This window comes from Oncorhynchus kisutch, linkage group LG2 (genome assembly GCF_002021735.2).
Source record: "Oncorhynchus kisutch isolate 150728-3 linkage group LG2, Okis_V2, whole genome shotgun sequence".
Taxonomy (NCBI): Eukaryota; Metazoa; Chordata; class Actinopteri; order Salmoniformes; family Salmonidae; genus Oncorhynchus; species Oncorhynchus kisutch.
Window position 1 is genome coordinate 72,135,197 of NC_034175.2, and position 24,574 is coordinate 72,159,770.

Consider the following 24,574-nt stretch of genomic DNA (forward strand, 5'->3'; position numbering starts at 1 on the left):
AGTCAATCTAAAATAGACGATTACCCGATCGACAGAACTTGGAACAAGAGAAATCGTGGCCAACACAGCCATTGTTGTAACTCATGTGTTGGATTGGCGGAGGGTCAAAATCGGAAGTAGTTTATTTATGCTAATGAGGGGGTTGTAGATAGTTACGTTCAACGGCGGGAGCCGCCCTTCATTCACCACATGGTTAAAAGCAGGGTATGTTCGCGCCACTTTCGCAATTTTACTACGATTCACAAAGTCCTGCCGAATCAAAATAGCAGCAAATACCAATGCGATTTTTGTTAGCTACTGTGCAATTTACAAGTTTGTGGTTTACTTTCGTAGATATGCCTGGAGCAGTGACCGTAAAGGGTAAGTCTGCACAAGTGAGTGAAGATGGTGGATTTCAGAGGCGAGTGTCTTCGTACGCGCATGTTATTGACAAGAAACCTGTTGTTAGCCTTTTCCTGGGATGCAACTTTCGAAGTTAAACCGTGCTTATTCGCGCACTTTGTTGCCACAGATTTGCCTAAATTATACCGGGAATATATTCTTTAAAACGAACATTTTTAAAGCAATGTAAGAGGCGCATGGCCACTCTCCTCCGTGGTTATTAGAATGAGCGGTATTTGAAACGCGTGCGCTGTTGCCTCTGCAATGCCTCTTGAGCAGTGTGTCTAGCTGAAGTGAGCGTTACTTCTGGTAATGCTGTATTTCGTCAATTCTTTATTATATTTGGCTAGACGGGAAATAAAGTGAATTAATTTGGTGTACTGTCTTCAGTGGTGTGCGTTTTGAAGTGTCTCCAGAACAATGCAGTAACACATGGGGGGAAGTAGCAGGCCGCGCCTCTGCTGGATTGTGAAAACTACGCAAGCTAACGATCACTAGGGAGCACTTATCTAGCTTAATTTACTTGGCCAGTCATTCAAATAGTTATCAGCGGGTGGCTAGCCAAAGAAGATTGTGGTAACGCTGGGCAAAATGTTTCACGCGTGTGTGTTAAGTGCCCTGAACATGCAGTCGATGACATATCAACAGTGTTGAACAGTATGCGCGGATTTGAAGGCCGGGGGGCTAGCATGCTAACGTTAATGGCTGGCGTTAATGCTCTTTGCTTACCTTGTTTGATAATTAATGTTACCCACATTTTGTTTATTCTCAATGTATGATTTACGACTAACACTAGTTAGCCAAAATTAGACGCAAGGTGCTCTCACCGCAACAAACGTATTATGGCATGGGCTAGCCAGCTACCGTGAGCCTGCTACCACATGCTTTGTATGCAGCGCTTTGCCGTGTGGATTCCTACGGATTTTGCGATCGTGTGCGTGGTGCGCTTGGCCAACTAGCAAGGCGCATATTTCAACCACCAACAAACGCACTGTATTGATTTGTTTCATTACAATATTATGGGTTATATTTGTGTATTACAGCTAACACTGATTGTGGTTGTAAATGTTGGTAATGCGGACTTAGCGGCGCCATGTCAGTGCAGCGCGTGGGGGAGGGGGATTCTTGAATTGTTTGAGAACGCATGTGCAGCTCCCACGACGCGGCCACAAGCTGCGCATTTCATACAATGTTTAAACTTGCTTTGATGTCGTATAAGGATTCTCTACTATTGGTTTAATTGGCAACGTGTTTCTAGATTGCGCGTTTGATCTTGCCGCGTGTACAAATGGCTTTGTGTAGCGTGTTGCTCTGCAAATATCTGCGTGTAACTAAGTGAACACTTGCAAGCAACATTTATCCAACTAATATTATGGAGACTTTTCAATTTGTCGCAAAACATGTAATACAGGGTCTTCCAAGCAAAAATAATATTTGTGCATGATGCTACAGGGAATGTAGTGTAGCTATGGTTAGTTTCTTAACTAACATGGTAAAGTTTTCAACCAAAGGACCATAGAACTTGCTAAAATAGTCTGGTAGTCTGTCTTTTACAATTAATTGTTTCTCTTCTCTTTTCCAGGCACCCATTGGGATGGGATGTACACTTGGAATCCAGCCGCCCTGTTCAAGTGATTGGCCCAGAACCATTCCATCGTTGGTTTTGGATATGTGCAAGGGTGCTTCACTTGCCTAACAGTCACTGTAGTGTCAAAGTGCTTACAGTGCAGGTAGTCGTCTAATATCTACTGCAGTGAAGGCACTTTAAGCACTATAGTGGCACGGTGACTGGCTTCACTGCACACTGATTGTGTGAACCTTAACTGGTGCTTATGCTAAGGTGCATCTAGTGCAGATAGTGAAGTAGACCAGCACCTACTGCCCTACGTGCTCCTTCTGGCATAAGGGCTGGGACTCGTCTGGTCTATGAAACGTGTATGATTTATCCTTGCAGATCTCTGCTAGTTTTGCATAGTTGCACTACAAGAGAAATGGAGTTGTGCAAATCTATGCAAAACTGACGGTGGCCTGTGTGTCCATCTGTCCTGGTGAATCTTTTAAATGTATTGTTATTGGTTGAGCAGCATGGAGGGCTCTTGGGCGTCCTACACCCCTTTCCACCCACGGCAACGTTAAAGTGTGCAAACTGGTTTCAGCAGTATTAAAGTGCTTATAGTGCAGGTAGTTCTATGGCCATCTACTGCAGTGTGAGCACTTGATGTACTTCTAAATGCATTCATCGCCACCGGTTACAGCAGACGCCGCCGAGGGGATGGAGCCACTGGTCGCTGGTTAGTTTTGCTGGTTTGCTTTCAGCTTTTTTAATGTACCGCTGTGCAAATCCATGCAAAACTGATCATAGCAGTGATTTAATTTAATCCTTCGTCAGAATAACAATCCCTTTCTGTGCAGGTTGGGATAGGCAGCGATGCTTTTTACTTGTATGGTATTGCACTTGTCCCGGCCTGTTGAGGACTCTGGGAATTGTCCTGCTGCAGAACACCTTCAGTTGAAAATTACACCGGTGACCATAATGCATCCATGTATATTTGCAGTAATGTCATTCATTTGAGTGCTATAATTATGAAATTAACACCTCACTTCCACTTTTGATATATAGTATATTGCTTTTGTTGTAGTTGCTGTCCTTCCAGCTGAATAGTGAATTGTTGTCAAAAGAAAATTGTGAGTAGCATTCTGTGGGTTGAAAGAGAACATGTAGTCAAGGTCTTACCTCTGTTATAAAGCTAGTTGAATATCAGAGGGCACATGTTAGGACACCTACTTCTCAACACTGCAATGGGACATCCTTGAGCTTTTAATTCATATGTATTATGGTGAATTTGCAAATTAAATGTATAATTTCAGGACACTGGGGGTGACTTTTATTTCTGAACGCTTAAATGTGTTTTCTCCCACAATGTGAATCTACTGATAAAATTATTTTCTACTGCGGTTCCCCAATCTGACCCATGAGCGAGTAAAAGCAATGCATGTGGATGTAAGCCATAATGTTTAACCCCTGTAAATGTCATGGCTTTTGTAGGTTGTGCAACATTTTTTTGTGCTATGCTCGCGCTCTGAATATTAAATCCGGCCTATCTAAATTGCATGACCACCGCGGTGAGCTAATGCTCTAGCTATGGACACATGGGTCTGTCGTGTCCACCCACAAATGGCAACTGGGCTATTCATGGTGCCAAGTTGATTGGTTTAAGCATACAACATAAATCCTATTAAGTACATTAAGGGTGAGTTGATTATCCAGTTAACCAGCAGCACCCTCCTTGCCGGAAAGTTGATCCATCTGACCTAACGCAGAGAAGGGAAGTAGTCCATCCTACAATTATTCTGGTTTGAGAGTTGCCTCTGAATTACTACTTATGAAGAATGTTCGAGTGCTAGTCGGAACTTGGCAACTAGTGTTCCCGACTTGCTAACTGGTTGTAAAGCGGCACGTTAACAAGAACCAGATATCATGTCAAAGTTCAGCTTCCTAGTTCTGATTAGCCCATGAACACAATAGGCCTATTGTGGATTTTGATGCGGTTTACAGTATTGTCAATTTGCACATGAGCCAGGGGTTGTGTTCAGTTGAACTCTTGATATTGCGTAAGCTGTAGCGTTTACGTTGAGGCGAAATTGGTTCTGTGAATGGGGTGCAAATAGATGAGGGTAGCATACGCGGCGTGTACAGAACATCTGCTTTCCATGGACATGCAGTGCCTTCATAAAGTATTCACACCCCATTTTCCTCATTTTGTGTCACGGCCTGAATTAATAATTTATTAAATTGAGAAATGTCGCTGCGTACACGTCTTAATGTCAAAGTGGATTTCTGTTTTGGGAATTTAACAAATGAAGATTATCTTGAAACAAATATTCAACCCCTTTGTTATGGCAAGCCTAAATGTACAAAAAATATATGAAGGGACTTAAAAATAAAAGACATTGAATATCCCTTTGAGCATGGCGAAGTCAATTACACTTTGGCTAGTGTGTCAATACACCCAGTCACTACAAATATACAGGTGTTCTCCCTTACTCAGTTGCTGAGGGGAAGGAAACTACTTTGGGATTTCACCACGAGACCAATGGTGACTTTAAAACAGTTTAAAGGCTGTGATAAACTGAGGATGGATCAACATTTTAGTTACTCCACAACATAACTGACAGTGTGGAAAAGGAAGTCTGCACAAAAATACTCAAACATGCATCCTGTTTGCAACAAGACACTAAAGTAATACTGTTAAAAAAAAAAGTGGCAAGGCAATCAACTTTTTGTCCTGAATACAAAGTCTTATGTTTGGGGCACACAGCAACATGTGTAAGAAGTCAAAGGGTAATGAATACTTTCTGAAGGCACTGTAGACTGACCCGGGGGAAAGCTGTGATCCATTATTGATGTCCGCTATTAAATCTGCTTAAATCGGTGTAGATGAAGGGGAGATGACAGGTTAAAGGATTTTTGAATGAGCAAGACAAAATATTTAAGTGCCTTTGAACGGGGTAGGGTATCAGGTATCAGGTTATGATAGGTTTAATCCTGTGTGTATCTGTACCTAACATCCTTAAAGCTTTACTCTGCTTCATATCTACATCACTAAAGTCATATTAATGGTATGATTGTCAAGCAGTGGCGATCAGTTTGCAAATAATGTTTAAAATAAAAATGTAATCATTGAGTTAATAAACTGCATACAAACTGTCTTTTTTGTTGTTGCTTTCTTGAGTAAAGCAGCTCCAAAATGCAGGCGTTTCAGCCTATCTCAGTGCTTTCTGTGGTGGTGGGGCAGCCAGTGGAAAATACGGAGTGTAGGGGGTTGGCAATGTTCTCTAGTTGTGCCGTGATTGTCCCAGTGTTCTGTCACTCATTGGGACACTACGTCGCAGCAAAATCTACAGGGAGAGCTTGAAAATTCAAGCCCCTTGGGTGCTGCCAAAGAGTTACATTAAAGTGCCCATCCATGAAGGCTCAAGGTCATTGGCCACAGATAAAATCGTGTCAAGTCACGTTATATCTACAGTAGCTTTGATTGGACTAATTATACTTTCAAAATCTTAGCTAGTAAGCTAGACAAGCAGTCATCATCATGAATCACGTTGACCATTACTGGCAAATGCTTTTCAACCCTGGTCATATGAAGAGAAATTATAGATCAAATGTAGCGGTGCTCATCGGCCATTGGACATAAACATCACACAACAAGTTGGAAATTCCAAATTCAACAATGAGTGGTTTGAAAGGAATCAACGGCTAACTGCAAGCGTTGTTGCAAAGCAATCACTAGACTGCTATTCAGGGGAGTGGGAGTGTGGTCCAAGTCTGGGTTTGACGGTCTCTTTTCCAAGTTTAGATGGATAAACGTTCAACTTTATGGGCCAGAACAGGTTGAATACACTGGTCATGCTCTCAATCCAGCATGACGTCTGCCGCGTTCAAAACAACTGGAAACTGGCCAATCTCAAACTTTATGCAGCAGCATACAAGACATTTGTGGACTTGTGCTGTGGCTCACTTGAATAGGAAGGTGGCGCGGCGATCCTTGTGGGAAAATTGTCATCAAACTTTGTCATCTAAGTCTGGCATTCTCTGGATTTATGGTGAGTTCAAGAAACCTGGGAACTCTGAAAATTAACAAGCTCCGACTGGGAAAATATGTTTTGAACGGTCAATCAACTCGGAATTCCAAGTCGGGAACTCTGTCCTCTTTCTAGAGTTTCGACCTGAAGATCACTGACGTCATGATTCAACCTGTTTTTTTTCTTCGAGTTCCCAGTTGTCTTGAAAGCACCATAAATCCAGAGAATGCCAGAACTTTGATGACAATTTTCCCAAGGACCACCGCGCCACCTTCCTGTTCAAGTGAGCACAGCACAAGTCCAAAAATGTCTTGTATGCTGCTGCATAAATTATGTAATATGCCAAGGAGATATGTATACTGTAGCTAAGAAAGTAATTCTAAGTGCATGTTGTGTAGTAAGCTGTTATTAGCCCATGTGCCTCACCCTAATAATTTGGTCCCTTTCCCCCTGTTAACTTAGCCTACTGTTCTGACTTGGTGGTGCACATGTAGCCTATAGCCTGTTTTAGAGAAATGTAATCATCAAATATTATAAGAGCTTTCATTGTCTGCTTATATGGCCCCTTTATTTATAATACTGTTCTGACTTGGTGTACAGGGAGAATACTGTAAGAACAGACCATGTTCTGAATTCTGTTGCTGTACATTTCAAAAGTGCTTTACAAATGGTTATATTGACTAGCTCGCTCATTAATGTCTTATGTCTAAATTACAGATCGCCTCTTATCTGCTCATCCTCCCCTCATGCCATAGTCTGTACATCTCAATTGTCAGTGGTAACCACACATTTGTTTAAGCAAGTCAGCCATATCAGCTATGTTTTTTTTTAAAGGCAGTAAATGAGGCTGATTAAACTGTTTCGCTGCCAGACAAGGCTCCGCTAATAGCCAGGTGTAGCGGTGGTAAGGATTCACTACACAGTGTTGAATAGAAAGCTCTGCTGCTGGGACAGCAGGCCCTAACAGTTTGTGGGCACCGTTTGTCACCATTAGAAGTGCAATTAATGTCATGATTAGTGTTGTGTAGTGGATTTGCAGTCATAAATCCCCCCCAAAAATGTGGGGGGAGTTTGCCCCACCAACATTTACATGCTAAAATCGCTTTATGGGCCAGAAAAGGTTGAATACACTGGCCATGCTCTCAATGCTCTTGCCATGCAGCATCCCTGGGCCAATGTTGTGTAGACACATGTTAATAGATCGCATACTCATGTTGCAGTTATGGTTTTATCCAGCAGAGGGAACCACATGCATTAACATTTCCCCTCAGTTTCAAAAGATGTCGCTGATGGACAATAATGGTAGCAATTGAGATCAGGTGTGTGCGGGTGATTTAAGTGCTGTTGATGGTTAAAAGAGAGATTAGCTGACAAGAATCTGGTGGCCATTGATGGTTTCAATAGACCCTATAGGTTTATGTAATAAATACAATTATGATTCAGTGAGTGTACCAGTGGAGTCTGCTGAGGGGAGAACGGCTCATAAAAATGTCCGGAACGGAGCAAATGGAATGGAATCGAACACCTGGAAACCATGGAAACCATGTGTTTGATACCATTCCACTACAGTCATTACCACGAGCCCATTCTCAATTCAATTATGTCACCAACCTCAGAATAGAAAAGTCTATTGAAGGTGTGTGTATGAGAATGTGTGTATGTGCAATGCAATATCCGTCTATCACACAGAGTGAGTTCCATGCAACTTAATTGTGACTTCTTTTACTCATGAATAAAAATATGAAAACACATGTAAAAGTGTTGGTCCCATGTTTCATCAGCTGAAATAATAGATCCCAGAAATGTTTCTCCTTTGCCAAGATAATCCATCCTCCTGACAGGTGTGGCATATCAAGAAGTTGATTAAACAACATGATCATTACACAGGTGCGCATTGTGCTGGGGACAATAGAAAGCCACTCTAAAATGTGCAGTTTTGTCACACAACACAATGCCACAGATGTATCAAGTTTTGAGGGAGCGTGTAATTGGCATGCTGACTTGCAGGAATGTCCAACAGAGCTGTAGCCAGAGAATTGAATGTTAATTTCTCTACCATAAGCCACCTCCAATGTAATTTTAGGGAATTTGGCAGTACATCCAACCGGTTTCACAACTGCAGGCCACGTGTAACCACGCTAGCCTAGGACCTCCACATTCGGCTTCTTCACCTGCGGGATCGTATGAGGGGGTGCTGAGTAAAAGCCCTTTGTGGCCAAAAACTCACTCTGATTGGCTGTGTCTGGCTCTCCAGTGGGTGGGGCTATGCCCATTCCATGCCCACCCATGGCTGTGCCCTTGCCCAGTCATGTGAAATCCATAGATCAGGGCCTACTGAATCTATTTCAATTGAATAATAATTGGAACTCGGTAACTCAGTAAAATGTTTGAAATTGTTGCATTTATATTGTTGTTCAGTTTACATTGCATACATAATATATATATGTGTATTCTGTCAAAGATCTGAGCCATCTAATTTTTTGCAGAGCATTTAAAAAAAGTATCTGATTTGGTTCTAGTGTGTGTACGCAATTCATTATCAGCCTGCCTTATTCTACATGTAGGTCAGTTGTAGGTTTGAACCACCATAATATATATTTTCAACAGAGCACACAACGTTTGAGTGTATCCTACAGCAAGGAGTTGCTGTTGTCCAGACCCAGCCCAGTCATATCATCTATGAAGTTAGGGATGGGCGACGCTTGGCACCATGTTGGCATACCTGCCATAACCTTTGTCGGGTTGACTTTTGTCACGAATCGTGTCTACTACCAAGCACAATGAAGGCAGAGGAACACAACAGTAGGAGGTTAAGCATCATTTATTCCAAAATAGAAAAGCTCTAAGGCAAAACAGAGAAAAGTCAACAGTAGATTTTTTAAAAACACACACAAAAAAAAAACAGCAGAGATGTGTGTGTGTGTGAGTGTGAGTGTGAGTGTGAGAGAGAGAGAGAGAGAGAGAGAGAGACAGACAGACAGACAGACAGACAGACAGACAGAGAGACAGAGAGACAGAGAGACAGAGACACAGAGAGAGAGACACAGAGAGAGAGACAGAGACACAGAGAGAGAGACAGAGACACAGAGAGAGAGACAGAGACACAGAGAGAGAGACAGAGACACAGAGAGAGAGACAGAGAGACAGAGAGAGAGACAGAGAGACAGAGAGAGAGAGAGACAGAGAGAGAGAGAGACAGAGAGAGAGAGAGACAGAGAGACAGAGAGACAGAGACAGAGACAGAGACAGAGAGCAGCTGAGAGCCACCTGACCCTGAGCCAGAAACACTCTGGAGATCTAAATCTCATGTCAGTTTTTCCTGAATGACAGAAAATAGAAGCATAAGTTTGGAAATATACAGTACATTGGTGCAGGTTTTCCCAACAATAAAAAGGCCCTGAACTTTATGCAATAATATTAGATGGCGCATTTGGAAAACATTCTTAAAAACCTATCCCTAGATCAGCCACAGAACTCCAGTCCTTCTCAAACTGAGGACCAATGTGCTGCCTGTGAGGTCAGAGGATCCCTACTGCTCTCTGCCTCTAATGCAATATGTATATGTACATAAATAAAATATTAAACGCATGCAACATAGCCATGGTTTTTTAAAACTGTGATTGCATCTGTATCTCTGTGTTGTGGATCTGTCTGCCTAAGTACAATGATATCTATGACCATTGCAATAAGCGTAGTATACTGAATTGTGCACTTGAAAAGAGAGTGACATCTACAGAACTACTATAAATGTTTTTGTTTTTTTTAAATGACATACTGGCAAAACTGGACTTGTTTGCAGAAAATGAGGGTACTGCAAATCTAGTATATTTCTGAATTTCAATCCCAACTGCAATTGTCAATGTAACATATTACTATGCCTCTCTACTGTAGTTTAGCTTCCGTTGCCTACTTTCCCTATAGCCCTATGTATTTACTTGGACAGTGACACTAAAATGTTTAATTTGACAGTGACAGTACAGAAAGTCACCTTTTATTTGAGGCTATTTTCATACATATCTGTTTAACAGTTTAGAAATTGAATGCACTTCATGCATCTACAGACTCACAAAGATCATGCCCCCAATACATGCTAACTTCTTACCATTACCAGTAACAAGAGGTTAGCATTTTTTGGTGGGGTATGACATTTATGCCCTTAGCTTTCCTCACTCATCATTATTCATGATTAATTCATGATTACCGGTAATCATGGTAGCATCCACATTAACGTAGCAGTGTTGATTTACAATAAAAGTGACTCCAAAATGACAATACACTATTCACCATGAATTTCTCTAGGTAGCCTAGTGGTTAGAGAGTTGGACTATTAAACGAAAGATAGCAAAATCGAATCCCTGAGCTGACAAGGTAAAAATCTGTCATTCTACCCCTGAACAAGGCAGTTAACCCACTGTTCCTAGGCCGTCATTGAAAATAAGAATTTGTTCTTAACTCACTTGTCTAGTTATACAGAAGAAAAATATATATTTTTTAAAATCATTTCTATTGGGCACAATATAATCCGAAAAACAAACAAAACAAACTAAATGCATCCAACAAGTTTCTAGAGTCACAAGATTGATGCAGTCATTGTGTGCAAGGAATATGGGACCAAATACCACAATTTGTTTTACAAACTGTTAAAACACTATAAAGTTAATTTGTCCAAATAGTAATTCAAATGGAGGGGACTAGATACATAAAGTGCATTAATTTCTAAACTATAAAACAGATGCGTATGAAAATTCCCTCAAATGAAAAAGATATCTTTCTGTACTGTCTCCTCATATAAACATGTGATCTCAAATCCCAAAATGCTGGAGTATACTGAAGTGCCAAAGTAAAAGTTTTAGCTTCACTGTCCAAATAAATTTTTAAAAAAACGTAGGGGAGTGTAGCTTCTACTAGTTAGGCCTTCTGTGCTTTTCACTATAGTTCTGTCTTTACAAAAAGAACATACCGGTAACTGCTAAAATAACAGAAACCCCAACTGAATAGGGTGTAGGGGCCAGAAGGATCCATCAGAACATCTTCAATGTGCCGTTAAGTCGATTCTACAGGTGTCTGGAACTCTACCGGAGGGGTGCAACACCATTCTGGAACTCTACTGGAGGGGTGCAACACCATTCTGGAACTCTACTGGAGGGATGCAACACCATTCTGGAACTCTACTGGAGGGATACAACACCATTCTGGAACTCTACTGGAGGGATACAACACCATTCTGGAACTCTACTGGAGGGATGCAACACCATTCTGGAACTCTACTGGAGGGATGCAACACCATTCTGGAACTCTACTGGAGGGGACAAACACCATTCTGGAACTCTACTGGGGGGGATGCAACACCATTCTGGAACTCTACTGGAGGGGTGCAACACCATTCTGGAACTCTACTGGGGGGGATGCAACACCATTCTGGAACTCTACTGGGGGGGATGCAACACCATTCTGGAACTCTACCGGAGGGGTGCAACACCATTCTGGAACTCTACCGGAGGGTTGCAACACCATTCTGGAACTCTACCGGAGGGTTGCAACACCATTCTGGAACTCTACCGGAGGGTTGCAACACCATTCTGGAACTCTACCGGAGGGTTGCAACACCATTCTGGAACTCTACCGGAGGGTTGCAACACCATTCTGGAACTCTACTGGAGGGATACAACACCATTCTGGAACTCTACAGGAGGGTTGCAACACCATTCTGGAACTCTACAGGAGGGTTGCAACACCATTCTGGAACTCTACAGGAGGGTTGCAACACCATTCTGGAACTCTACCGGAGGGTTGCAACACCATTCTGGAACTCTACTGGAGGGTTGCAACACCATTCTTCTACGAGACATTCCATCATTTGGTGTTCTATTGATGGTGGAAAATGCGGTTTCAGGCATCGCTCCACAATCTCCCATAAGTGTTCAATTTGGTAGAGATCTGGTAACTGAGACAAACACACAAACACACACACTTTAAACCAGCCTGTTCTTCTTTGAGACCCCTCTTTCAAAGTCACAGAGACCTCTTCTAGCCATAATAAATCAGCAACTGGGCATTTTTAATACCTGACCCTAAGCAAGATGGGATGTTAATGTGTTAATTAAACTCCCGAACCAGACCCTGTGTAGAACCCCCTGGTTTAAATATACTTTGTATCCCTCACTTACTTAAGTGTTTCCATTATTTTGGCAGTTAACTGTAAATAAGGCCTTTTTCGGATCGTGTTAAAAACCATTTGACATAATCCATTTTTTTCTCTTCTCATTTGTCATCAATATTTAGAAAACTGAATTGGACCCTGGAAAACAGGGCCGCTAGTTTCAATAACAAAACCTTTGTACATAAACATTTCAAACAAAACAAGAGAACACCAAACAAAAAACATACTTCTCATGTTTGTATTATAAAAATAAGCCTCTTTTACTTTAATTTTCCTAATGGGCTTTTCTGGACCTATAGGGTCTTCCTGTACACCATGAGCTCTGCCTGTAAGCCAGTCCTAATCAGAGTGGGCACATGGAGTCAAACACAGGCATGCAAAGTGAACAAAACCCATTACAGATATAACTTGAAAGTGTTGGCATCCAACAAGAGATTAAATCAAAATGATGATTCTTTTTTTGTTTGTTGCTGCTTCCGTTCTCAGCCTTTTGGAACATACAATGATAATATACAGAAAAACACTGGCCTACACAAGCAGACGACGTAGTAAAAACGCTTTCTGAAATCGAACTCCTCACACACAAGACACTCCATTCATTAAAAGGGACATCAGGAGTGTGTCAGTGCTTGTGCTCTGTGTAAACCGATCGAGAGAACGTATACTTACATTGTGTACACGCGATGCAATACCAGTCTATCTACAGTACATACATAATCTGAGCCATCCTATTTTTTAGCAGAGCATCAAAAATGGCACTGATTTGGTTCTAAGTGTGTGTTGCAATTCATTATCAGCCCGCCTCATTCATTATCAGCCTACCTACATAATGGGTCAGTTGAAGGTCTTAACCACCACACACACACATATTAAAGTTTGTTTTTAAGTGTGTATGTCTTCGTGTGTGTGTGTGTGTGTACAGTACGTCTGTGTCCTACTGCAAGGAGTCGCTGTTGTCCAGGCCCAGCCCAACCATGTCGTCATCATCGTCCTCGCTGTCTCCTGATTCATCCTCGCTGTGCCCGCCCATCATCACCTGCTGCACGGCCAGCGTGGCACCGTCTGACGTCAGGCTCCGGAGACCCTCCACACTCATCATCACCGTGGTTCCTGGTGAACAGACGACCAGGAGAGGACGTCAGTGACATCACAGATAGCGCTCATGTTTTTCTCCAGTGTCTTATTTCCACACAAAGTGAGTCCCATTGTGAAATAAGTCGCTTTAACAAGGGAGCCTTGAATCTGCCTTGTGACTGAATTCTCCTTGTGACCATCATTTCCATTGCAGAAAGCGCTTGCGCCTAGTTACTTTAAAAACAAGTATAGCCAACAGCTCTAGCAACTCTTGATACATAGCAGTGCTTATCTAATGAGTAGTGTAGCAAGTCAGTACTTGATCGACCTGGCCCGAGTATCCTGGAAGGATATTGACCTCATCCCATCAGTAGAGGATGCCTGGTTATTCTTTATAAGTGCCTTCCTCACCATCTTAAATAAACATGCCAAATAAAAAATAAAAAAATAATGTAGAACCAGGAACAGATATAGACCTTGGATCACTCCAGACCTGTCTGCCCTTGACCAGCACAAAAACATCCTGGGGCCTTCTGCATTAGCATTGAATAGCCCCCGTGATATGCAATTTTTCAGGGAAGTTAGGAACAAATATACACAGGCAGTTAGGAAAGCTAAGGCTAGCTTTTTCAAGCAGAAATTTGCATCCTGTAGCACAAACTCACTCTTTTCTCTGTATACAGTGCCTTGCGAAAGTATTCGGCCCCCTTGAACTTTGCAACCTTTTGCCACAATCCAGGCTTCAAACATAAAGATATAAAACTGTATTTTTAGTGGGACACAATCATGAAGTGGAACGACATTTATTGGATATTTAAAACTTTTTTAACAAATCAAAAACTGAAAAATTGGGCGTGCAAAATTATTCAGCCCCCTTAAGTTAATACTTTGTAGCGCCACCTTTTGCTGCGATTACAGCTGTAAGTCGCTTGGGGTATGTCTCTATCAGTTTTGCACATCAAGAGACTGAAATTTTTTCCCATTCCTCCTTGCAAAACATCTCGAGCTCAGTGAGGTTGGATGGAGCACATTTGTGAACAGCAGTTTTCAGTTCTTTCCACAGATTCTCGATTGGATTCAGGTCTGGACTTTGACTTGGCCATTTTAACACCTGGATATGTTTATTTTTGAACCATTCCATTGTAGATTTTGCTTTATGTTTTGGATCATTGTCTTGTTGGAAGACAAATCTCCGTCCCAGTCTCAGGTCTTTTGCAGACTCCATCAGGTTTTCTTCCAGTATGTTCCTGTATTTGGCTCCATCCATCTTCCCATCAATTTGAACCATCTTCCCCGTCCCTGCTGAAGAAAAGCAGGCCCAAACCATGATGCTGCCACCACCATGTTTGACAGTGGGGGATGGTGTGTTCAGGGTGATGAGCTGTGTTGCTTTTACGCCAAACATAACGTTTTGCATTGTTGCCAAAAAGTTCAATTTTGGTTTCATCTGACCAGAGCACCTTCTTCCACATGTTTGGTGTGTCTCCCAGGTGGCTTGCGGCAAACTTTAAACAACACTTTTTATGGATATCTTTAAGAAATGGCTTTCTTCTTGCCACTCTTCCATAAAGGCCAGATTTGTGCAATATACGACTGATTGTTGTCCTATGGACAGAGTCTCCCACCTCAGCTGTAGATCTCTGCAGTTCATCCAGAGTGATCATGGGCCTCTTGGCTGCATCTCTGATCAGTCTTCTCCTTGTATGAGCTGAAAGTTTAGAGGGACGGCCAGGTCTTGGTAGATTTGCAGTGGTCTGATACTCCTTCCATTTCAATATTATCGCTTGCACAGTGCTCCTTGGGAGGTTTAAAGCTTGGAAAATCTTTTTGTATCCAAATCCGGCTTTAAACTTCTTCACAACAGTATCTCGGACCTGCCTGGTGTGTTCCTTGTTCTTCATGATGCTCTCTGCGCTTTTGACGGACCTCTGAGACTATCACTGTGCAGGTGCATTTATACGGAGACTTGATTACACACAGGTGGATTGTATTTATCATCATTAGTCATTTAGGTCAACATTGGATCATTCAGAGATCCTCACTGAACTTCTGGAGAGAGTTTGCTGCACTGAAAGTAAAGGGGCTGACTAATTTTAGTTTTTGATTTGTTAAAAAGTTTGAAATATCCAATAAATGTCGTTCCACTTCATGATTGTGTCCCACTTGTTGTTGATTCTTCACAAAAAAATACAATTTTATATCTTTATGTTTGAAGCCTGAAATGTGGCAAAAGGTCGCAAAGTTCAAGGGGGCCGAATACTTTCGCAAGGCACTGTATACCTCTGGCCCTTCTCTGGACACTGTGTTAACAACCCTCCAGGCAAGCTTCAATGCCATACAACTCTCCTTCCGTGGCCTCTAACTGCTCTTAAACGCAAGTAAAAATAAATGCATGCTCATCAACCGATTGCTGCCCGCACCTGCCCGCCCGTCCAGCATCACTACTCTGGACGGTTCGGACATAGAATATGTTGACAACTACAAATACCTAGGTGTCTGGTTAGACTGTAAACTCTCCTTCCAGACTCATATTAAACATCTCCAATCCAAAATTAAATCTAGAATCGGCTTTCTACCTCGCAACAAAGCATCCTTCACTCATGCTGCCAAACATACCCTCGTAAAACTTCATAAAGACTTCGGCGATGTCATTTACAAAAGAGCCTCCAACACTCTACTCTGCAAATTGGATGCAGTCTATCACAGTGCCATCCGTTTTGTCACCAAAGCCCCATATACGACCTGCCACTTCGACCTGTACGCTCTCGTTGGCTGGCCCTCACTACATATTCGTCGCCAAACCCACTGGCTTCAGGTCATCTACAAGTCTCTGTTAGGTAAAGCCCCACCTTATCTCAGCTCACTGGTCACCATAGCAGCACACACCCGTAGCACGCGCCCCAGCAGGTATATCTCTCTAGTCACCCCCAAAACCAATTCTTCCTTTGGCCACCTCTCCTTCCAGTTCTCTGCTGCCAATGACTGGAACGACCTGCAAAAATCACTAAAGCAGGAGACTCATATCTCCCTCACTAGCTTTAAGCACCAGCTGTTAAAGCAGCTCACAGATCACTGCACCTGTACACAGCCCATTTGTAAATATCCCATCTATCCACCTCATCCCCACACTGTATCTATTTATTTATCTTGCTCCTTTGCACCCCAGTATCTCTACCTACACATTCATCTTCTGCACATCTACCATTCCAGTGTTTAATTGGTATATTGTAATTACTTCGCCACCACGGCCTATTTATTGCCTTACCTCGCTTATCCTACCTCCTTTGCACTCACTGTATATAGACTTTTTCTACTGTATTATTGATTGTATGTTTTGTTTATTCCATGTGTAACTCCGTGTTGTTGTATGTGTTGAACTGCTTTGCTTTATTCTTGGTCAGGGTCGCAGTTGCAAATGAGAACTTGATCTCAACTAGCCTACCTGGTTAAATAAAGGTGAAATAATATATATATATTTTTAAGTACCATCTGGCATCTGGACCTGTTGTTGGGTCATCCCCGTGGCGATGGAGTCAGGCCAGAAGCGCTGTAGCGGCCTGTTCGGAGGAGGTTTCTTCTTGGTTTTGGGTGTCTCCGAAGAGCTGGCGTCCAGCATGGGCTGCAGGATTCGCCTCCGCGCGTTTATGAACCTGAGAGAGAAGGAAGAAAGGTTGGACCAATCACGAGAGGGGAAACAAGGGGTTTGGACCAATAACTAAACTTGACACATTATTGGATTGGTTCACGCTAGGAGAGGTCGTTCTTCATAGTATTTCATAATCTTAGGTGATAGTTCATGGTAGTGTGGCATGGGTTCATGTAATTCACCAGTTGTTGACTTGGAGGAGGCTCAGGTTAGTTTGGGTAGCGATCTGCTTCTTCTCATCCTCTGTGGGGTAGGGGTGCTATAGAAATAAGACAAAAGTCATTAAATTAAAGCCATTAAAATAAGTCATTAAAAGGAAAAATCCACCCAAAACCACTAATTAAATGTGTTAAATAACAATATTAAGAACAATATTTTTTTGTGAACAAATGTTTAATTTTGCCGTCATAATAAGGTTGGTAGCAACAGGGAAAAACATTTGTGGAAATCTGTTGCAGCTCAAATCCACAATGAAATGCTTTCTCTACGGGCTGGCCAGCTAGCTAGCTACACACAATAATACCAAAGAACATATCAGCATGTAACGTTGCTCACAGAGTGGAGTCTGACATTTTCAAAGGCAGAAATACTTTTGAGGAGATGGGAAACTTTGCCCATGCTACGTCAATGGGTTGGCGTGTGCAATCTGGACCATTCTGGGACAAAAAGCAATCTCCTTCACAGAGTGAATGGGAGTCTATTAGACGCTGGCTCAAAACCCAAATATTAGCACAAATTTCATCGACAAGTACAACTTTACAATTTTCTTCTGAGATAATTAACCTGTTATCTGTAGTATCATGTAGTTTTGGAATCGTAACATTACATACTTTCGAGGAAAATAGGCACGTTTTTCGACATTTGTCTTTGAGAAGGAATTGTGTGGCGATTAGCTTGGCAACCGCGTGACGAAGCATGACAACGTGAAAGCAATTGGTCGACAGTCTGCTGGGTGGGGCATTATTCGTTCCTTCATTCATTGGATTACTATCTCTTTTCTATAATATCTCTGGCAACGGCACCATGCAATGCAACCAGGACTGAAGAGGCAGACAAAGGAGAAATGTGATTAAATGACATTTCTCGAGGTAGGAGTATCGTAAAAATACAAATCATAGGCTCATACGAGAGAAGACATCCTCCCGAGTTATGACGTCGGCCAGTATTGAAATCTGACGTGTATGATAGACGTTTTCACCATCTAAAAGTCGTATTCCAGGGTAGTGAGAGAGACTTTATCACAATACTACGTCATACTGGCTAGGTTTCTGCCTGCTTAAAAACGCCAATAACTCAAGCTACAAATTAAAACATGAAATGACCCAGGGAATAGATATAACATCACTCAGAGATGCACAAAAACAATATAACATTCAAAATGGGTGTATCTTTCCTTTAAGTAGTTAGTGTTTTCATCTTTCACTGCAAGCCAAGCCAATCAAATCCCAGAATCGTTCCAGGTTGTAAACCTATAGAGTGTGCCTGTGTTCTACTCACCCCAATGTGCTGGAAGAGCCAGGAGCGCATGACGTTGGTGGCTTGTTTGGGAAGAACCCCACGCTTGTTCTTGGGTGAGCTGTCGTCGTGGTTGAAGAAACTCAGGTCCTGGTTGAGCTGCAGCTGGAGCTGAAGAAAGTTACAGTTAGGTTTCCATATTCTTTCACATTTATCATGTGGGGGGAGGGGGGGGTGGCTGTTCAGCGGGGCACCGTGGTGGGGGCTGTTCAGCGGGATAGCGTGGAGGGGGGGGCTGTTCAGCGGGGCACCGTGGGGGGGGGGACTATTCAGCGGGGCACTGTGGAGGGGGCTGTTCAGCGGGATAGCGTGGGGGGGGGCTGTTCAGCGGGGCACTGTGTGGGGGGGGGCTGTTCAGCATGGGGGGGGGCTGTTCAGCGTGGGGGGGGCTGTTCAGCGGGGCAGCGTTGTTCAGAAGGCAGTAAATGTTAGCATCCAGATGTGTGTGTCTTACCTGTGTGTTCTGGATGCGTATGGTCTGGGGCGAGAGGGTCTGTGAAACCACCTGGCCCTGTGAGTTGACTACTGTGACTGGTTGGTAGACTGTGCCACCTGGAAGAAACACAAGGACCCAACAATGCTTTCAGAGTAGTCCTTATTTATTTTCATAAACTGCTGGTACAGAAACAGACAGCTGTACGCTAAGGGCCGGTTTCCAGCACACAGATTAAGCCTCGCTCGTCCTGGACTCTCCATTGAAATATAATCCAGGACTAAACTTAATCTGTGGTTGGGAAACCGCCACTGTGATTCTTATTGAGGTGAGGGCGGTGGGGGTTAGCGTCTGAGGCTCTACCTGTGGTTGTTGTATGCCAGGGTGACATACCTGCTATAACCTGTGTGGGGTTGACTGTTGTCACGGTGACGTTGCCTTGCTGCAGGGCCGATGCTGGCACCACAATCCCCTGGGGACTGAGGGTTCCTGTGAAAGAGCTGGACGTCTGCACGACACACACACACACACACACACACACACACAGGTTAAACGGAGTCTTCATGGGTCAATATATAGCATCGTGTGTATATAATAGGCAAGGTGTGATCTATGTTTTACAGATTCAGTGTGTGTATTGCAGTATACAAGGGTGTGTGTATTGCAGTATACAAGGGTGTGTGTATTGCAGTATACAAGGGTGTGTGTATTGCACTATACAAGGGTGTGTGTATTGCACTATACAAGGGTGTGTGTATTGCACTATACAAGGGTGTGTGTATTGCACTATACAAGGGTGTGTGTATTGCACTATACAAGGGTGTGTGTATTGCACTATACAAGGGTGTGTGTATTGCACTATACAAGGGTGTGTGTATTGCACTATACAAGGGTGTGTGTATTGCACTATACAAGGGTGTGTGTATTGCACTATACAAGGGTGTGTGTATTGCACTATACAAGGGTGTGTGTATTGCACTATACAAGGGTGTGTGTATTGCACTATACAAGGGTGTGTGTATTGCACTATACAAGGGTGTGTGTATTGCACTATACAAGGGTGTGTGTATTGCACTATACAAGGGTGTGTGTATTGCACTATACAAGGGTGTGTGTATTGCACTATACAAGGGTGTGTGTATTGCACTATACAAGGGTGTGTGTATTGCACTATACAAGGGTGTGTGTATTGTGGATTCATAATGGGTGTGTATGACGACAGCAAAATATATCTGTATGGCAGGGTGTGTGTACCTGTATCTTGGTGGGGGAGAAACCCTGTCCAGATGAGTAGGGGCTGCCAGGTTCTCCACTCAGCAGCGTCTCGCTGTTCATCTTGGTCTTGAGGCAGGAGATGTAGCGGCTGCAGAAGTCCTTACACAGGTCGCTGACCTTCTCCAGCTCCAGCAGGTGGATCCGCAGCACCTGGATGGCCTTCACCATCTATGGGGTTAAAGGTCAGGGAGAGGAGTTATGAGAGGCCAGGACGTTTTCATTGAAAATGGCATGTGCATAGTAGTCTGTTATAGTAAATACACCATTTATTCCACTGGTAGATACTTTAGTATAAGGCTGTAATGTTTATACGTGGCCAACCGGCTTCATCAAACAGCACAAAATGAAACAGTAGCTCACTTTCCATGTGTCATTTGCTAAAATGTACGAAATGTACGAATAGTGTCACTAGAGGTCATTATCATCTACTGCATCTTTATGTAATACATGTATCACTAGCCACTTTGAACTATGCCACTTTGTTTACATACTCATCTCATACGTATATACTGTACTCGATACCATCTACTGCATCTTGCCTATGCCGCTCTGTACCATCACTCATTCATATATCTTTATGTACATACTCTTTATCCCTTTACACTTGTGTGTATAAGGTAGTAGTTTTGGAATTGTTAGCTAGATTACTCGTTGGTTATTACTGCATTGTCGGAACTAGAAGCACAAGCATTTCGCTACACTCGCATTAACATCTGCTAACCATGTGTATGTGACAAATAAAATTTGATTAGATGGAAAATCATTCCAAAGAATATTAACAGCAAATGAGGGAGGTCACCAGATTGTCGAGATCAGGGTCCTCACTGAAGAAGGCTTTGCCCTCTTTCTCCTGGCTGCGGACAAAGTTCTCAATGTCCACATCAAAGCTGGCTGATGTGACACAGTCTGAGCCCTGTGTCGACTGCTCACATTTCTCAAAGAGCAGGGCCAGGAGAGGGAACAAGGGATGCCTGCAACAACACACACAGACACAGGAAGAGACGTCACTAAATTACCATCATTTACTTTTATGTTACATGTGGTCGTGTTTACTCCATATTTTCGTTAGTAGGGCACATAAGCACCGACAACATCTACGACCGACTGCAGCAGCATGTCCTTTTTGAAAGTAATTGAGGTAGGAGTTGACCAAAGCTTTGTCAGGGGGCCAACAGAGTCAGGGGGTGTACCGGTATATGGAAGCCTTATCTACATCCATGGGGGTCTGGGGCTCAGTGGGGGTTGGACTGGAGGCTGCTTCCAAACCCTCGTCACCGTCCGCCTGCTCCGCCCCCAGCATCTGGAGAGAAACGGGAGCGAGGGAGATGAGATGAAAGCAGAATGAGGAGCAATAGTAGTGGTTAGGTAACGCTCAGAACCATGCCTCAACAACTACTAAATAAGCCGTGAGAAGATTGGTCTTGTTGGCATTGGTAATAGGTTGGAGGACTGTTGGCATTGGTAATAGGTTGGAGGACTGTTTTCTCAGTACACAATGGAAGGAAATAGCCTTCCTAAATTATTCTCAAATGGGTGAATGATACAGAGGTTGTCAGTATCTCTTTGGACGGGAGTAGAATAGAAAGATGAGTCGTGGCATATCATGTTTATCCATTACCGATAGGTGCACCAAGCTTGTCTTTGAGCAAATTAATTCAGACACCTTCACGTGCTCCTCCGCTCATATTTTCACACTGCCTACCAGCAGCTAGCCAGGATCACTTCTAAGAACATAAATCCCATCTCCAGCCATGTGATTGAACCAACAATGGCTTTGATTGAGAGCAAATGTTCTAAAAAAATACTTCTTTGCTATAGCAGGAAAACCTCAAGTTAGTAAAATGTCCTCACCATTTTCTCAAATCAAAATAAAATCTTATTTGTCACATAGGCCAAATACAACAGGTGTAGACCTTACTGTGAAATGCTTACTTACAAGCCCTTAACCAACAATGCAGTTAAGAAAATAGAGTTAAAAAAATATTTAATAAATAAACTAAATGTAAAAAAAATTAAAAATTAAAGTAACAATAACGATGCTATATACAGGGGGTACCAGTACAGAGTCAATGTGCAGGGGTACAGGTTAGTCAAGGTCATTGTACATGTAGGTAGGGGTGAAGTGACTATGCATAGATAATAAACAGGTTAGTTGAGGTAATTGAGGTCATTTGTACATGTAGGTAGGGGTGAAGTGATATAGATAATAAACAGTGAGTAGCAGCAGTGTGAAAACAAAGGGGGGAGGGGTCAATGCAAATAGTCCAGGTGGCCATTTGATTAATTGTTCAGCAGCCTTATCGCTTGGGATAGAAGCTGCTCATCTGTAGTTGTGGCAATACATTCTAAATACATAGTAATAAATAATTTCAGGAATTACAATACACCCCAAAACATTCTGCAGGTAAAAATGACAGTAGTTCAACTTTTTTGATGATGGATAAAAAATATTGCCAAACTTCAAATAAGCAACTCAAGAACTTCAAATCTTCCCTTACACCCATGCTCGTGGTTTAAGTAGGCCGCAAAGCTGAGCCTCAGACTAAATTTGTCCTTCTGACCCACCTGCTGCTCTCCCTCCAGGTACTTGTCTATGGAATCCGACTGGGCAGCCATCATGTTGGCGGACCTAGAAAAACACATAGGTCCACACACTGTTGAGAATTAAAAAAGGCTATTATAGTATAAATTACTCTTCATGATAAAATGGAGATTATTTGAAAACAGGACAAATGACAAAAACGGACATTTGTATTTGGTAAACAATATTGGACTAATACTGCACTATGGAGAAGGGTTGAGGTAAATTGCAAAACTACAGTGAAAATCTATTGAATTGTTTTTCCCTCTTTGAAAGACCAAGTGCTATAAATATTTGACCCTTATTGTAGTCTAAACCATAGAAATAAAGAATGTTTTTAATGGCCTAAACACGATTACATTCCACTTTTCCACTTGATTAATTGCCCATGTTTATGAATAGAGCATGGCAATGCTGGATTGCTCTGACAGAGATGATCTACTCCCTGTAGTGCAATAACATACACGATAATGCAGCTACCTATTTGACTGTAAGGTATTCGTCAAAACGAGAATGAAATATGCATGTATATTTACATATAAATGGCTTAGGAAACAAAGGCTATAAGGGGGGGAACAAAATGTTACGTAGTTTATACGCTTGCATTCGAAATGTACAGCTTTGTGCACGTCTTTGACTTACGTTCGTATGCAAGGATACGACAATGGTGCGAATCATACATGTCTTATCGTGAAACCAGGTTAATGTCCACGGTCCTAACTGATGGCACACACCCACCATGTTAAAACCCGACTTGCTTTTATCGCTGCCATTTCTCGCAGCAACAAAGCCAACTAGTAGAGCTTCTTGATGGTTTAGCATTAGCAAGCAATTATTGGATTAGCTTTCAATCATATGAAGGAAAAGCTGTCGGGGTGAGACAATTCAGTGAAGTAAAAATTCAGTTTCAGAGAACTTTAAACTACATTTATTGCGAACGTTTACTTGTTCAAGACAAGGTCGCTAAACAAAATAGCTAACGTTAGCTGGTTTATTTACGAAAGCAACTATCTAGCTAGTTAGCTTACTAGCTAATACATTGCAAATTGTTCCTTTTGCCCACTAAATTAGGCGATAACAGCCTCAAAGGTGTACTAAATGTAATATGCATTAACTCTCTTCATGGCCGCAACACCAAGTGAAGAGTCCTTGTTTTAAAACGTTAGTTTGCAATGGTGAAGTTAAGCAGAAGCGCCATATTTACAGCGGTGTCTGAGACGGATCAGCTGCCGCTTTCACAGGTAGCTGCGCGAAAATACAGTAACATGACAAAATGCTGCTGATTAAAGTGCATATAAAGTGCGTATTTCATCCCATATGCATTGACATTGTATTAAAATATTATTGCTATTCGTAAATGTATTTATAAATATTAGTTCCTAATTTTAGTTCGAAAAATCTTGCCCACATCAATCAATCAAGCAAGGGACAGCTGCCTATCCCTCCCCTGTGCCACTCGCGATTCAACTGGAAGAGAGTACACTGGCTGGGGCCTTGCTTCTAGCTGTCGCCCTTGCTTTTTCAGAATCCTTCTTTCCCACCCCCCTCCTCTCCCTAAAACGCCGACATTTTTTTTTTCCTCGAGTAATTTCCATCTTCCTTGGCTCCGGCCATCTATTCAATGCTACATGAACTCCACTGGCCTCCCCACCTCCCGAGCTTTTGCCCTAGGCATTATTCTGTGCGGCCCAGATTGGTTTGATTGATAGGGAACGGAAAAAAGAAGATTTTGAGTGACAGCTTACCTGAGTGCCAATCTTCGTCACACTGACAAGCGGCTGCAGCAATCGGGATCCGCAGTTGTCGTGCTGCGTCATCGCGCATGGTCACGCAGGATATTTGTCTCATGAATATTTATAGAGACGGGGAGGAGATGTGACGTCCGGTATGCCTTGTTCTCGCCCCAAATCTAGGCTTTTTTGTTTA

The 24,574-nt window shown here is 42.5% G+C and overlaps 1 protein-coding gene and 1 long non-coding RNA gene across 8 annotated transcripts; one reads left to right on the forward strand and one right to left on the reverse strand.

Moving 5' to 3' along the window:
* Window positions 1–208: 208 nt before the first annotated feature.
* On the forward strand, window positions 209–3,253 carry LOC116356293 (uncharacterized). The gene is made up of 2 exons (XR_004204810.1): window positions 209–360; window positions 1,964–3,253. It is a non-coding gene; the product is annotated as an uncharacterized LOC116356293 (long non-coding RNA).
* A 5,514-nt stretch (window positions 3,254–8,767) lies between these two features.
* On the reverse strand, window positions 8,768–24,481 carry pknox1.1 (pbx/knotted 1 homeobox 1.1). Of its 7 annotated transcripts, none has more exons than XM_031801230.1 (11): window positions 24,394–24,481; window positions 22,633–22,696; window positions 21,258–21,367; window positions 20,867–21,038; window positions 20,047–20,235; window positions 19,186–19,300; window positions 18,814–18,911; window positions 18,342–18,470; window positions 17,027–17,103; window positions 16,685–16,848; window positions 8,768–13,234 (listed from the first exon to the last, which is right to left on the reverse strand). In XM_031801230.1, the coding sequence occupies exons 2-11, from the start codon at window positions 22,684–22,686 to the stop codon at window positions 13,059–13,061; spliced, it is 1,284 nt and encodes a 427-aa protein (XP_031657090.1). In that variant the 5' UTR covers window positions 22,687–22,696; window positions 24,394–24,481; the 3' UTR covers window positions 8,768–13,058. The 7 variants fall into 7 exon arrangements, with proteins under 7 accessions (XP_031657090.1, XP_031657079.1, XP_020317274.2 ...); XM_031801219.1 differs by having other exon boundaries at window positions 19,156–19,300; XM_020461685.2 differs by having other exon boundaries at window positions 19,156–19,300; window positions 22,633–22,721; window positions 24,394–24,466.
* Between the last annotated feature and the right edge of the window lie 93 nt (window positions 24,482–24,574).